Consider the following 16,259-nt stretch of genomic DNA (forward strand, 5'->3'; position numbering starts at 1 on the left):
ACTTTATTTGAAGAGGCCTTTTTTAATGCTAAAAAATGACTGAAGCAGTTAATTTTTCATTAGTCCAAGTAGCTCTAATAAGAAAAATCATTCCTGCTAATGTTGTGGTAGACAGATACAAAACAAATAAGGAGAATGTGGGTGGGAGGGAGAAAAAGCATTCTATTATAATAAGAAAAATAATGAGAAATGAAAGAGACGACAAAAAGTTTCTGTGCTATTAACTGAATTCAGAAGATAATAATCTCATGTAATATATATGACCCTCTAAAGTGGCATTTGCTTTGAGTCTGAATTCAACAGGCTGTAATGCACTATTTACTCACAAATCACTGCAAAGCTGACTCCGGTTCCTAAGACATTGCCTAGACTCCTTAGATGCCTCAAAGGCTGAATGGGAGGCTAGAGACTAAAGCTATTTTAAAAAATCTTGTCTTTCTCTAACAAAGAAAAAAATTAGATCTATGAAAGTTATTTGAAGTCAAATTAGTTAAAAGAAGGGAAAAAAGAAAAGGACAAACAAGCATCTTTCCACTCATTAGTACAGCTGTCATTCTTTAAAGACCTAATTTTAAAATGTCCATAAATTTCAACCATAATTCTGAAAGGCATCTGCAGCTAAAGATGGCTATAAGAGGGATAAAAATGAAAAGATCTACTCAGATACCCTAGACATCATTTAGTCTAAATTTCTTCTTCCTAAGTCTGATTTAGAGGCCAAATTCAACTTGCCTATAGGCCCAGCTGGCTCTTGGAGAATCTGGAGAAAGTTTCTCTTCCCTTATCCTGCCCCTTGCTGTTCATCTTTTTCTTAATGATCTCAGCAGACCGGACTTGAGGGCACAGGGTTCCTTTACCAACATGCAAACACCTAGGAGATATATTAATTTAAGCCTGGTTTGGGACAAATTTGGTAAGGTCATTTTCTCTGTCACCCTCTCTTGGCTCCAGTCCCAGTGTTACTCAGTGCCCCCTTGCCTCTTCTCATCTATCCTACATCCAGAACAAAGAGCGAATGAAAATTAACCACCCTATTCTATAGATAGAATGAATTTCAGAGTTAGAGCTGACTCAAACATTGCGACCTCTTGGAAAATTTCCCTGAGCAGTCTCTTGCTCTCTTATTTCAGACTGATTTACATGTCCCATTTTATATTCTCACTGCACAATTATAAATATCTCTAGTACTGTATTTACAACACTGTGCAAGAATTTCTGGTTCATTCATCTCACTTTTACAAGCTTCTTGGGAGCAGGGACAACGTTTTGTTCATCTTTGTACCTTGAGCATTTAGCGCAGCTCCTGGAGAGCTCATGTAAGTTAGTAGTTAAGAGTGGACTCTAGAGGTAGACTGCCTGGAATCAAATCGCAGCTCCTCCCTTATTATATGTGAGACCTTGGGCAAGTTACTTAACCTCTTTGTACCTCAGTTTCCTCATTTGTTAAATGTAGATAATTATAATACCAACCTCATAGTGTTGTGAAGATTAAATGAAATGATGTACATAAAGCATTTAGAATAGTGCCTTGCTCATGGTAAACTCTCAAAAAATGTTGACTCGTATTTTTCTCATGTAATATGTGGTCAAACTTTTGTTAAAACACTTGATACAGCTCAAGGTCTACATCCACAGACTGCGGCAGCTAGAAGAGTACACATAGATGAAACACTAAACTATAAATTCACAATGATTTTCTTTCATACTACTTGTCATTTTACTGTATTGAATTCAACTACATTGTAAGTTAAATATCCTGTTATGTGTGAGACTAAAAAAAGTATCACTGCATTATGAATTCCAAATAAGTGACCTATGAACTTTTGATACATTGGTACACGGCTCATACATAAGTTGAGTAGACCTGTGTTCTACTAAAAAATGGTTGATAAGGCTATTTGAATGATAGATTGAGGAAAAATTTCCACTGGAGGAAGATCAAATCTTTATAATTTGTTTATGAGCTCCTTTTTTCTTGTGGCCAGTTTAAAATTAACTTAGAATGTAAATTAAAGATATCTGATGATAGGAAAATCCTGGAGGTTGCCAAGAATTACAAAGGTATCACTAACATATGGACTTTGGAATTGCAAAGTTATCTGCAAGTCAAAGAAAAATATCAATCTCTAACAGTTTTCCGCACTTGAACAATCAATTTAAAAAGTCCGATTCAGGAGGCCGGCCCTGTGGCCGAGTGGTTAAGTTCGTGTGCTTCACTTTGGCGGCCCAGGGTTTTGCCGGTTTGGATCCTGGGCGCGGACATGGCACTGCTCATTAGGCCACGTTGAGGCTGCGTCCCACATGCCACAACTAAAATATACAACTATGTACTTGGGGGATTTGGGGAGAAGAGCTGAGGCTTGTCTCTTAATATGGTCCTCTGCATGGGGGGATGATAGATTTAATTCTACTTTAGCACTTTAAAGAGATGACTATAAAGATGTCAGCTTGATGATGTAAAGGGTAGGTGATTCTGGAATTTCCTTAGGTACTTTTAATCATGTAGTTGTAGTTATAACTTGTTTTAACAAGTTCCTTACTATTTATCTTATCTTAACTCTCTTATTTTTTTGCTCTACTCTTACTGACAGATGAGAATAATTAGCATAGTTCTTTATGTCTCCCTTTTATCTTTCTTTCTGACTGAACAAATCTAGTTAACATCACTATTTTTTTCTTGAAGATTGGAAATATGAGACAGTCACTGCTATCCTTTGAACTATATCTAATTTGCCTTCAGAGAATTGATACTCACGCCTTCTAAAAATGTGATGATCTGATTGGTTATGCAATAAGCATGCGAACCCCAACACTTATAGAAAAGATCATACTCAGATTGGAATTCTATTAGATGATACACTTTCACTTTCCTTGCTGTGTATTCTGGAGTTGGCTTCTTCCTTCTTGTATAAATTAGTTTTTGCTTTTCTTTGACATAATGACAGCTCCTTTTTGCCCTCCCCCCAAATTAACATTAATCATAATCTTTCAAAGAGTTCTCGATTATCTTTCATTTTTTTTAAATTTTTTTTTTTATTAATGTTATGATAGATTACAACCTTGTGAGATTTCAGTTGTACATTTTTGTTAGTCATGTTGTGGGTACACCACTTCCCCCTCCGTACCCTCCCCCCACCCCCCCTTTTCCCTGGTAACCACCGATCAGATCTCCTTCTCAATATACTAATTTCCACCTATGAGTGGAGTCATATAGAGTTCGTCTTTCTCTGACTGACTTATTTCGCTTAACATAATGCCCTCGAGGTCCATCCACGTTGTTGTGAATGGGCCAATTTCGTCTTTTTTTATGGCTGAGTAGTATTCCATTGTGTATATATACCACATCTTCTTTATCCAATCATCAGTTTCTGGGCATGTAGGCTGGTTCCACGTCTTGGCTATTGTAAATAATGCTGCGATGAACATAGGAGTGCAATGGACTCTTGAGATATCTGATATCAGGTTCTTAGGATAGATACCCAGTAATGGGATGGCTGGGTCATAGGGTATTTCTATTTTTAACTTTTTGAGAAATCTCCATACTGTTTTCCATAGTGGCTGTACCAGTTTGCATTCCCACCAACAGTGTATGAGGGTTCCTCTTTCTCCACAACCTCTCCAACATTTGTCGTTCTTGGTTTTGGATGTTTTTGCCAATCTAACGGGGGTAAGGTGATATCTTAGTGTAGTTTTGATTTGCATTTCCCTGATGATTAGCGATGATGAACATCTTTTCATGTGTCTATTGGCCATATTCATATCTTCTTTTGAGAAATGTCTGTTCATGTCCTCTGCCCATTTTTTGATCGGGTTGTTTGTTTTTTTGTTGTTAAGCAGTGTGAGTTCTTCGTATATTATGGAGATTAACCCTTTGTCGGATAAGTGGCTTGTAAATATTTTTTCCCAATTAGTGAGCTGTTTTTTTGTTTCAATCCTGTTTTCCCTTGCCTTGAAGAAGCTCTTTAGTCTGATGAAGTCCCATTTGTTTATTCTTTCTATTGTTTCCCTCAACTGAGGAGTTACAGTGTCCGAAAAGATTCTTTTGAAACTGATGTCAAAGAGTGTACTGCCTATATTCTCTTCCAAAAGACTTATTGTCTCAGGCCTAATCTTTAGGTCTTTGATCCATTTTGAGTTTATTTTGGTGTGTGGTGAAAAAGAATGGTCAATTTTCAATCTTTTGCATGTGGCTGTCCAGTTTTCCCAGCACCATTTGTTGAAGAGACTTTCTTTTCTCCATTGTAGGCCCTCTGCTCCTTTGTCGAAGATTAGCTGTCCATAGATGTGTGGTTTTATCTCTGGGCTTTCAATTCTGTTCCATTGATCTGTGGACCTGTTTTTGTACCAGTACCATGCTGTTTTGATCACTGTAGCTTTGTAGTATGTTTTGAAATCGGGGATTGTGATTCCGCCGGCTTTGTTTTTCTTGCTCAGGATTGCTTTAGCAATTCGCGGTCTTTTGTTCCCCCATATGAATTTTAGGATTGTTTGTTCAATTTCTGTGAAGAATGTTCTTGGGATTCTGATTGGGATAGCATTGAATCTGTAGATTGCTTTAGGTAGTATGGACATTTTAACTATGTTTATTCTTCCAATCCATGTGCAAGGAATGTTTTTCCATCTGTTTATGTCATCGCCTATTTCTTTCAAGAAAGTCTTGTAGTTTTCATTGTATAGATCCTTCACTTCCTTGGTTAAGTTTATCCCAAGGTATTTTATTCTTTTCGTTGCGATTGTGAATGGGATAGAGTTCTTGAGTTCTTTTTCTGTTAGTTTATTGTTAGTGTATAGAAATGCTACTGATTTATGCACGTTAATTTTATACCCTGCTACTTTGCTGTAGTTGTTGATTATTTCTAATAGTTTTTCTGTGGATTCTTTGGGGTTTTCTATGTATAAGATCATGTCATCTGCAAACAACGAGAATTTTACTTCTTCGTTACCTATTTGGATTCCTTTTATTTCTTTTTCCTGCCGAATTGCTCTGGCCAGCACCTCCAGTACTATGTTGAATAGGAGTGGTGAAAGTGGGCACCCTTGTCTTGTTCCTGTCCTCAGAGGGATGGCTTTCAGCTTTTGTCCATTGAGTATGATGTTGGCTGTGGGTCTATCATATATGGCCTTTATTATGTTGAGGTACTTTCCTTCTATACCCATTTTACTGAGGGTTTTTATCATAAATGGGTGTTGGATCTTGTCGAATGCTTTCTCTGCATCTATTGAGATGATCATGTGGTTTTTGTTTTTCATTTTGTTGATGTAGTGTATCACGTTGATTGACTTGCGAATGTTGAACCATCCCTGTGTCCCTGGTATAAATCCCACTTGATCATGGTGTATAATCTTTTTGATGTATTGCTGTAATCGGTTTGCCAAAATTTTGTTGAGGATTTTTGCATCTATGTTCATCAGTGATATTGGCGTGTAGTTCTCCTTCTTTGTGTTGTCCTTGTCAGGTTTGGGGATCAGAGTGCTGTTGGGTTCATAGAATGTGTTAGGGAGTTCTCCATCTTTCTCAATTTTCTGGAACAGTTTGAGGAGAATAGGTATTAAGTCTTCTTTGAATGTTTGGTAGAATTCTCCAGAGAAGCCGTCTGGTCCTGGACTCTTGTTTTTGGGGAGGTTTTTGATTACCGTTTCTATTTCCTTACTTGTGATTGGTCTATTCAGATTCTCCATTTCTTCCTGATTCAGTTTGGGGAGATTGTAGGAGTCTAGGAATTTGTCCATTTCTTCCAGGTTGTTCAATTTGTTGGCATATAGTTTTTCATAGTATTCTCTTATGATCTCTTGTATTTCATTGGTATCTGTTGTGATTTCTCCTCTGTCATTCCTGATTTTATTAATTTGCGATTTCTCTCTTCTTTTCTTGGTGAGTCTGGCTAGGGGTTTGTCAATTTTGTTAATTCTTTCGAAGAACCAACTCTTTGTTTCATTGATCCTTTCTATTGTCTTTTTTGTTTCAATATCGTTTATTTCTGCTCTTATTTTTATTATTTCCCTCCTTCTACTGACTCTGGGCTTTGTTTGTTCTTCTTTTTCTAGTTCTGTTAGGTGTCGTTTGAGGTTGCTTACGTGAGCTTTTTCTTGTTTAGTGAGGTGAGCCTGTATTGCGATGAATTTCCCTCTTAGGACTGCTTTTGCTGCATCCCAAATGATTTGGTATGTCGTGTTCTCATTTTCATTTGTCTCCAGATAATATTTGATTTCTTCTTTAATTTCTTCAATGATCCATTGTTTGTTGAGAAGCGTGTTGTTTAGTCTCCACATTTTTGCACCTTTCTCTGCTTTTTTCTTGTAGTTGATTTCTAGTTTAATAGCGTTATGATCAGAAAAGATGTTTGATATTATTTCAACTCTCTTGTATTTATTGATGTTTGCTTTGGTTCCCAAAATATGGTCAATCCTTGAGAATGTTCCATGTGCACTTGAGAAGAATGTGTAACCTGCTGTTTTTGGATGAAGTGTTCTATATATATCTATTAAGTCCATCTGGTCTAATTTTTCATTTAATTCTATTATTTCCTTGTTGATTTTCTGTCTGGATGTTCTGTCCATTGGTGTTAATGGTGTGTTGAGGTCCCCTACTATTATTGTATTGTTGTTGATGTCTTCTTTTAGTTCTATTAAGAGTTGCTTTACAAATTTTGGTGCTCCTGTGTTGGGTGCCTATATATTTATAAGTGTTATGTCTTCTTGGTGGAGAGTCCCTTTTATCATTATATACTGTCCCTCTTTATCTTTATCTGTTTTGCTTTGAAATCTACCTTGTCTGATATTAGTATAGCGACACCTGCTTTCTTTTGTTCATTATTAGCTTGGAGTATTATTCTCCATCCCTTCACTCTGAGTCTGTGTTTGTCTTTGGGGCTGAGGTGTGTTTCCTGGAGGCAGCATATTGTTGGATCTCGTTCTTTGATCCATCCTGCCACTCTGTGTCTTTTGATTGGGGAGTTCAATCCATTTACATTTAGAGTGATTATTGAGACGTGGGGGCCTACCACTACCATTTTGTGTCTTGTTTTCCGGTTTTCTTCAATTTCCTTTGTTTCTCGTCCCATGGTTTAATCTGTTCTGATGTAGAGCTGCTACTCTCTGTTGTTGTCCTTCTACTTATCTCCTCTGCTCTTGGTTTTGTAGCCCCTTTCCTTTTTTGGATTTTTCAGGAATGAGGGTTTTCCTGAGGATTTCCTGAAGAGGAGGTTTTGTGGCAATGAACTCCCTTAATTTTTGTTTATCTGGGAAAGTTTTTATTTCTCCATCGTATTTGAAGGATATTTTCGCTGGGTAGAGAATTCTCGGCTGTAGATTTTTGTCCTTCAGATTTTTGAATATATCATTCCACTCTCTTCTAGCCTGTAAAGTTTCTGCTGAGAAATCTGCTGATAGCCTGATGGGGGTTCCTTTGTAGGTTAGTTTCTTTTGCCTGGCTGTCCTTAATATTTTCTTCTTGTCGTTGACTTTTGCTAGCTTCACTACTATATGCTGTGGAGTTGGTCTTCTTGCATTGATAAAGTTTGGAGACCTATTGGCTTCTGTCACCTGAAGATCCATCTCTCTCACCAGATTTGGGAAGTTCTCAGCCATTATTTCTTTGAATAGGTTTTCTGCCCCTTTCTCCTTCTCTTCTCCCTCTGGTATACCTATAATCCTTACGTTGCATCTCCTAATTGTGTCTGATAATTCTCGGAGAGTTTCTTCATTTCTTTTAAGTCATGCTTCTCTCTCCTCCTCTGCCTGCAACAATTCTATATTGCCATCTTCCAAATTGCTAATTCTTTCCTCCATATTATCGGCCCTACTGTTCAGAGAATCTAGATTTTTCTTAATCTCCTCTACTGTGTTTTTCATTTCCAATATTTCTGTTTGGTTCTTCTTTATCGTATCAAACTCTTTTGTGACATAGCTCCTGAACTCGTTGAGTTGACGGTCAGAATTCTCTCTTAACTCATTGAGAATCTTAATGATGGCTGTTTTGAAGTCATCATCATTTAGGTTATATATCTCATTTTCTTTGGGATTGTTTTCTGTGTATTTGTTACTTTCTTTCTGTTCTGGAGATTTAATGTATTTTTTCATATTGCTTGATGTTGTTGATTTGTGCCTCCGCATGGAGATAGAGTTTAGTTGCTCCTTTCACTTGTTTCAGCTGCTGCGGTGGGGGGAGCAGCTGTTTATACTTCACCAACCAGGAACCCTGTCTGTAGTTGCTAACTGGGCCTGGGCCCCTCTTCGTAGCCACAGTGGCCCTTTGGATTCCCTCCTCTGCCGTGGGGGCCGTCACAGGGGGGCTTCAGGCTGCAGGTGCCTACTGTTGCAGCCCACCTAGATGTGCTCTCTCCTTGGGGTCTGCAACGGTGTTATGGGCTTTTCCAGCGGCCAGGGGTGGGATCACTTATATTTGTCGCTCCGTTGCTGTCGGCACCCACCGAATCTCACTTGTCCTCTATGGGTCGCAGGAGAGCTATTGGCATCTTCTACAGTCTGTGGTTAGTACACCTAGCTATGCTGCTTTTACCCTGGGGTCTTCCAGCCTTGTGGCTGGCGGCTGGGTGCCTTCTACTGGTGCTGTGCAGAGGCTTTCCCTAAGGCTGCTGTGAGCCTGTAGGGTTTCCCCCTAGGCTACTAAGCTGGGTCTCTGGAACTCTCTCCAGCCCCAGTCCTCTCCGAGATCTCCGGCAATCCCTAGTCTCACGGGGTGGGCAACGGCAGCTGGGGGTCGCCCCGCCCTCTGGGCTTCTCTCCGGGCCTCTCCCGGGAGCCCTGAATGCTGGGCGTGGCCCCTCTGCTAATGGCAGACAGAGAGTTTTCTCTGCTGCCTGGCGGAACTCCGGTGCTTCCCGTCCGCGTCGCAGAACCGGCCTTTGAAAGTTCCCCCCGCCCCGGTCCTCTCCGAGATCTCTGGCAATCTCTAGCCCCACGGGGCGGGCAATGGCAGCTGGGGGTCGCCCCGCCCTCTGGGATTCTCTCTGGGCCTCTCCCGGAGCCGTGAATGCTCGGCGTGGCCCCTCTGCTAACGGCACACAGAGAGTTTTGCCTGCTGCCCGGGCGGAGCTCCGGCGCTTCCCCTCCGGGTCGCAGAACCGGCCTTTGAAAGTTCCCCCAGGCCCGGTCCTCTCCGAGATCTCTGGCAATCCCTAGTCCCACGGGGTGGGCAACGGCAGCTGGGGGTCGCCCCGCCCTCTGGGCTTCTCTCCGGGCCTCTCCCGGGAGCCCTGAATGCTGGGCGTGGCCCCTCTGCTAATGGCAGACAGAGAGTTTTGTCTGCTGCCTGGCGGAACTCCGGCGCTTCCCCTCCGGGTCGCAGAACCGGCCTTTGAAAGTTCCCCCCGCCCCGGTCCTCTCTGAGATCTCTGGCAATCCCTAGCCCCACGGGGCGGGCAATGGCAGCTGGGGGTCGCCCCGCCCTCTGGGATTCTCTCCGGGCCTCTCCCGGAGCCGTGAATGCTCAGCGTGGCCCCTCTGCTAACGGCAGACAGAGAGTTTTGTCTGCTGCCCGGGCGGAGCTCCAGCGCTTCCCCTCCGGGTCGCAGAACCGGCCTTTGAAAGTTCCCCCAGCCCCGGTCCTCTCCGAGATCTCCGGCAATCCCTAGTCCCACGGGGCGGGCAACGGCAGCTGGGAGACCTCCGTACCCTCCGTGACTCTCTCTGGGACCCTCCGGGCGCCCCGAGCACCAGGCTGGGTCTCCCCGCCAATGGCGGGGAGAGACTCTCCCCACAGGCTCAGGTGTGCAACTCCAAAGTTTCCCTCTGCGTTTAGGAGTAATTGCGGAGGGTTTAGGTAGGGTTCTGGTCACCTGTTTCCACCGTCGCTCCTCTGTTGTGTTCTCGCTCCTGCCCTAGGTGTGTGTGGATCCTCTGAGGGCGTCCGTTGGAAGAAAGCTGCTTGCGGGTACTAGGCTGCCCGTCGGGGTCGGAGAGTTTTCACCTATTTCCACATCCTCCCGGAGGAAAGTCCGTCCGCCTTCCGATGTATAGTCGCGTGGGTGTCTCAGACGTCCTGAGATGCTGTCTGGATATCCTTTGTCAAGCGATAAGTGTCCAAATAATTGTAGACTCGAAGGGCGAGAGACAAAGAGGACTACTCACGGCGCCATCTTGGATCTTCTAATCTCAACTCTCTATTATCTTTCATTTTTGACTGACATCCTACTTGCTGTAGTCCTCAAGAAATCAATGAATATATTAACTGGAATTAGACTTGGCATCTGTCTCCAAGGAATTGAACTCAATAGCTCTTGGTAGCCTTAGATGGAATTTTTAATAACTTTAAAAGAGATTTAAAAAAAAATAAACTGTGTATTCTTAAGTCATTCCTTCAAACCCATGTTTTTTGAGTTTCCAAATAGAGAAATAAGGGTAGAATAAAACAGATATGACCAGAAGTAAGAGTATTAAAATATTAAAAAAAAAATCTAACAAGCTAATGATTGTTATGAAAAGAAATTAAATGGCTAGTTTAGGTAGTATCTTATAAATACAAAAGAACAGTATATTTCTTCTCAGTTATAAGAGTCAACTTGAGGGGCAAAGGAACTGGAAGAAGATGGTGCTGAAGAAGGTAGACTATACATATTCAAGAAATTAGTTTTTTTCTGTTCCTAAAATTCAGAACACTTTTTCTTTAAAGCTCCAAATATGTCAGGCACAGAAACCTCATCTCAGACTAAAAGTGATAAGAATCAGATAAAGAATAGAAAATAGTTCAGTCTGAGAGACTGAGTTGGAATCCTGGGTCTACTATTTAACAGCTCTGTGACTTTACCTTTTTGAGTTTTACCTTCTCTATCTGTACCATGGGTATAACACCACTAAACCCAATAGGGTTGGCGAGAATTAAAATAAAGAAGACATGGAATACATGTAAATCGCCTGGCTCACAGGAGGCACCCAATAAATGTTTATGGACTTTTCTTCCCTGATCCCTTGGGAAATTAAATTTGACAGAGAAATAGTGTTCTCTTCACTCAAAAAAACTACTGTGGTGAGAAAAAGGAGAAATAACTACATGGAATAAAAAATCTCCTTGATCTAAAATTTGAAAGTAGGTAACTAAGTAATGAAATAAAACTAGTAAGAGATGGATAGAGAGAAGAATGGAATTATAAAACCTATATGAAAGTTAAGATACTATTAATCATTTCCATTTTCCTCTTGGAATTGATGATGAAGTTATATTTCATACTCAGTGAGGGAAGAAATTACCCCAACTTTGAAAAGTAAAATTAAAAGTGTTTCATAAAAACAAAACTTGCTTCCATTTTCCAGATGTTTTATCAGAAAACTATTTGGATAGTAAATGAAAGTAAGGCCTTTCAGTCATCTGAGATAACCTGTTTAAGAGTTTACTATATGCCAACTGCCATACTAATTGGCAGAGGGCATAAAAGAGTAGGTAAAAGAATATTTATTAAAGGCATAGTACATGCTAGGTCGTGTTAGGCAAATACCACTGTATTAGTTTGCTATGGCTGCCATAACAAAATACTACTGACTGGGTGACAAACAACAGAAATCTATTGTTTCATACTTCTGAAGGCTGGAAGTCCAAGATCAAGGTACAGGCAGAGTTGGTTTCCTCTGAGGCCTCTCTCCTTGGCTTGCAGTTGGCTGCCCTCTTGCTGTCTCTTCACGATTGTACCTCTGTGCATGTGTACCCCTCGTGTCTCTTTGTGTGTCCAAAAAGCCTCTTCTTATAAGGACATCAGTAAGACTGGATTAGGGCTCACCCTAATGGCCACATTTTAACTTATTCACCTCTTTAAAGGCCATATCTCTTAATACAGTCACATTTGATGTACTGGGGGTTAGAGCTTCAACATAAGAATTCTGGAAGACACAATTCAGCCCATAAGAAACACTATCTCACTTAACCATCACCCTGTTTTACAAATGAGGAGCTGGGCTCTGAGAGAATAAATTACTCTTCACATGTCACATAGCCAGTGAGTGGTGGAAACAAAATTTTAACCAAGGTCTCAGTATGAGAGCACCAAAGCCTATGCTCTTTCTGTTCTTCACACTTCCTCAAAGAATTACAAATCTAGTTAAGAAGACACAGTACTGATCCATGAAATGTTAAATATGTGGGTTATTGATAAAGAGACACTTGTTCGCTGGACTTGTGCCGTTATGTGGGAAGAATGGATTCAGGATTAATAAACATTTATAGAATACTTATTATATGGTAGTCTGGGTTTATTGGTTTCCTTCCATGAGGAATTGCTGATTGGCGAACAGTTTTGGTATGTCTTGGCCCAAAGCCTACAGATGATCTTAAGTCAATGTCAAATACGAGAGGACTTTCTAGAATAAGCATCTTAGATACAACTGTCTTTTAGGTCTCTTTTCTTCTGCATTTGGGTGTAGGCTATGTGCAGGTACACATGCATGAAATCTCTAATCTGCTTTATAATATTCTACTCACTGGAAATCTATACAATATGTTAGCGGGCTTTCAGCTCTAGAGCATCTCAGGATAAAGACGAAAGTTCATGCTCTGTCTCTTCAGACTCCTACTGTGTGTCCAGACTCCTACTGAGTGTTAGGCTAGATTGGGGTCGGTCTGGCATCTGCTCTGTGCTCTGGATGACTCTCTATTGTTGTTTAAAGTTTGTTAAAAGTACTCTTCTAGCATGCGCTTTATTCTCTAACTACATTTTACGGATCTCTACTTAAATTGTAATTATATAATTAATAAGTTAAAAAACTTACATTACTAGATTATGTTATAATGTTTCCAAAGAAGATGCTTTCTGGGGGCCAAGGCCCTAGAATCCTATTCCATACCAACTCTTACACAAAAATTGTTGGACTCCTGAAAGCAGGTGATAAAACTCCCATGTGAAAGATGTCCTCCTTATACCAGCAGAAAAGAAACCAGGAGAGGCAATTGTGGAAAAGTAACTAAAATACATGGGGAGACTAAAGGAAGGTAAGAATTATTCTAAGAAGGTTTGTTTGTACTGATTACTCTCGACTTTGACTTTCCTTTCTGGTGATATGAATACAAACTTGATAAAGGTAAGTTGCCTCTCTTTGTTCAACCTACTATATAAACACTTAGGCCTAGCCACTTCTTTAGGTCTTCATTTTCCTAGGGCGTCCCCATGTACGTGTAAAAAAGTCTCTCTGTTTTTCTCCTGTTAATCTGTCTTATGTCAATTTAATTCTTAGGCCTAGCCAGAGACCCTAGAAGGGTAGAAATAAAGTTTTTCCTCCCCTGTACTACATATATATGTATATAGTGTGTGTGTGTGTGTGTGTGTGTATACACGTATAAATAGTGTGTGTATATATATATCTTTCTCACTTATCACTTATTATAGGGGCCACAAGAGCCTCCTTAAGGAGACTGAATTGTGGAGATCAATTACTTTGTTTTTTTGAGGTAAATTCTTTGAATATCAATTAGACCATTTTCAAAAAACAAGTACAAAAGCACATTTCAAAGTTTGATCTTTTAGTATTATCCATACTTCTGCTTCTATCCTAGAGTATGAATATTAAACAATGTTCTTAACAATAATGGGAATCCAGTTGTGATTTTGCTGACTGTCTCAATTGAGTTAGGTGGGTGGAAGAGGTGGGAGTAGTATATCAGAACCTTGGGGAAAAATGGGAGAGCAGATAGAGAAGTAACATGCATAGTTTAAAAACAAAGCAGTGCTGGGGCTGGCCCTGTGGCCGAGTGGTTAAGTTCACAGGCCCTGCTTCGGCGGCCTGGAGTTTCACCGGTTGGGATCCTGGACATGGCACCGCTCATCAGGCCATGCTGAGATGGTGTCCCACATAGCATAACCAGAGGCACTTACAACTAGAATCTACAACTATGTACTGGGGGGCTTTAGAGAGAAGAATAAAAAAAACAAAAACAAAAACAAAAGAAGATTGGCAACAGTTGTTAGCTCAGGTGCCAATCTTTAAAAAAAAACAAAAAACAAAGCAGTGATTTTCTCCAATACTTGTATGTGTTTTTAGTCATAGTATTTAATGTTTTAAAAATTTAAAGAATATTAAAGTAGGGCACATGGTAAAAAAAAAAAAAAAAAAGAGGTAGAGAGACACCAGTGTAAGGGAATTTTTAAAAATCTGAAGAAATTAGACTTCATTTTTCGCCTCCAGACAAAAATGCATATAGAAGGCATTTAATAAATGTTTTGAATTGAGCAGACTCAGTAGCCAATTAACCCAAAACACACTTAATTCAATAAATATACACATAGAAAAAGGTAATGCTCTTACCGAGTTGTGTCCAGGAACTGAATAGCATGATGGTCTAAACTTTAAGTGGAAAAGTAAATCCCCAAGCACAGTATGACACCTCTGTAACTCTGAGCAGATATATTTTTATTTTGACATTATGTGTTTCCAGCTGTTATTACCTTTGTAAACTTTCATAGAAAGAGCTACTAATCATCTCCCTTCATCTCCACCTCCTGTGCCTTCTACACAATAAACAAAATTGGGGATACATGCTCAGGTTGAGAAATGCTCTGAATCTCTCTTTTTTCTCAAGCTGGGTATCTGAAGACATTAAAATTTTCAATTTAGACTTTTTGGCTTTCAATCCCAGAACTACCTTATTCTAAGACATTTTCAAAGAATATACTACTTCCTACCTGCTGTCAGGTTGTAGATGACTGATAAGGTTCAAACCAATCAGTTCTCACAGTTGGAGGTAGATTGAAAGATTGCCAATAGTGCAGGCCCTCTCAACCCAGTGGCTCCATGCGCATATGTGCCCTGGTCCCCTGAAGCCCAAGGAATACCTACCTCTAGCTTCAGAACATCATGCTGAAGTTTACGCTGAAATTCAAGGAAGTTTTTGATTGTCAACTTCCCCTTGAGATCAGCTCCAAAAAAGTAGGTGGTGAGGGCTGAACATAAGCCGGACTTGAGGGTGTTACCAGTAGTAGAACGATCTCTGTGACGCATACCCATACTGGTTTGGGAGCGAATGATGCTCTGAACCTAATAGAGAAGCAAACCCCGATCCAGAAAAACATTACAAAGTGGAAAAACTTAGAAAAGTAAGAACAATAATGGACTATGGATTGTTTATGATTTGACTGCACTGTGCTACAATTCTCTCTTTTAATGCTCACTACAATCCTAAGAGATAAGTCCTAAGACTGTCCTCATTTTATAGATGAGGAATTTGAGGCTCATAGTATTATGCCACAAATGACCTGCTCAAGATTAATAGCAGGCCTTGGATTCTAACACAGATGCCTGACACCTTTATAACTGGGATGCTTTTTAAAATCTCTCTTCAGAAAAGAGTATGCATTTGTTTTTGAGGCTCAAAACCTCTCACACAACACTAAAATAATCATCAACCTAACAGTAATACCTTCCATATCTCAGGAGACTTTTAAAAATTTCACACTTCTCACTACTGACTCTCCAGTTGTGACAAGAGGCAGCATAGCTATAGGGAAATAGTTGACATCTAAGAGAGATAACATATTTATTAGAGTGATACATAAAATACAAAGTTGGCGTGAAATACTTCTCCAAGAAAAGATGGTGAATTAGTTCAATCTGAGAAGTTTTAAATGAGCTTTCTGAGAAAGGATAATTTTGGGGCCTAGCAACCATGGCCTAACTATATAAATGAGGTTTTTGAGGCAAGTCTATGATCGCTATAGCTTTTTAAAAATTTTAAGTAGTTCCTGCAGTCTTTTCTACCTCTTTACAAGCTATAAAACCAACTATTCAGAATAATTAAAACTGGGATATGTAAAGATAAATAATAAAGGCATGTTATTTAAACAATACATAAAGCCTTGTAGGGGACAATTTTTAAATTGCTGTATTAGAAAAGCAAAATACTTAAAAACTTAAGATTTCTAACAATGAATTTATCTTAGTTAAATGTCTTTATTTATTATCTATGACCATAAAAAAGATTTATTTAAGACACTTTAAAAGTCTCTGGCTCTATAAAGGGTGGAATAGTATAATGGAAAGACACTAGATGAGTTCTAATTCTGCTGCTCTGTGGTGAAAGCAGAATTTATGCAGGTCATTTAGCCTCTTTAGGCCTTACTTTCCTCACTGGAAAAGTTCATGGTTAGAGTACATTATCTCTAAGTCTCCTTACAACTCTAGGTTAATACCATAAATGCTTTTGATAATGATTTTTTCTGGTTTCATGTTTTATCATGTATATAAGATTAGTTGACATTTGTTTCTCATGCACGTGGAGACTTGAAAGGCAAGTGTACAATGGGTTTTATTTTATTATTTATTTA

At 39.8% G+C, this 16,259-nt stretch overlaps 1 protein-coding gene across 7 annotated transcripts in view; it reads right to left on the reverse strand.

Annotated features, from left to right (window-relative positions):
• The window catches only part of MICU1 (mitochondrial calcium uptake 1), a 280,172-nt gene that overhangs the window by 71,374 nt on the left and 192,539 nt on the right, over nt 1–16,259 (reverse strand). For all 7 annotated transcript variants that reach the window (XM_001503797.6, XM_023644771.2, XM_070226952.1 and 4 more), the window contains one exon: nt 14,776–14,973. In XM_001503797.6, coding sequence (XP_001503847.1) covers nt 14,776–14,973 — 198 coding nt within the window. The remainder of the gene's footprint in view (nt 1–14,775; nt 14,974–16,259) is intronic.

The sequence above is a fragment of the Equus caballus genome, chromosome 1, assembly GCF_041296265.1.
Source record: "Equus caballus isolate H_3958 breed thoroughbred chromosome 1, TB-T2T, whole genome shotgun sequence".
NCBI lineage: Eukaryota > Metazoa > Chordata > Mammalia > Perissodactyla > Equidae > Equus > Equus caballus.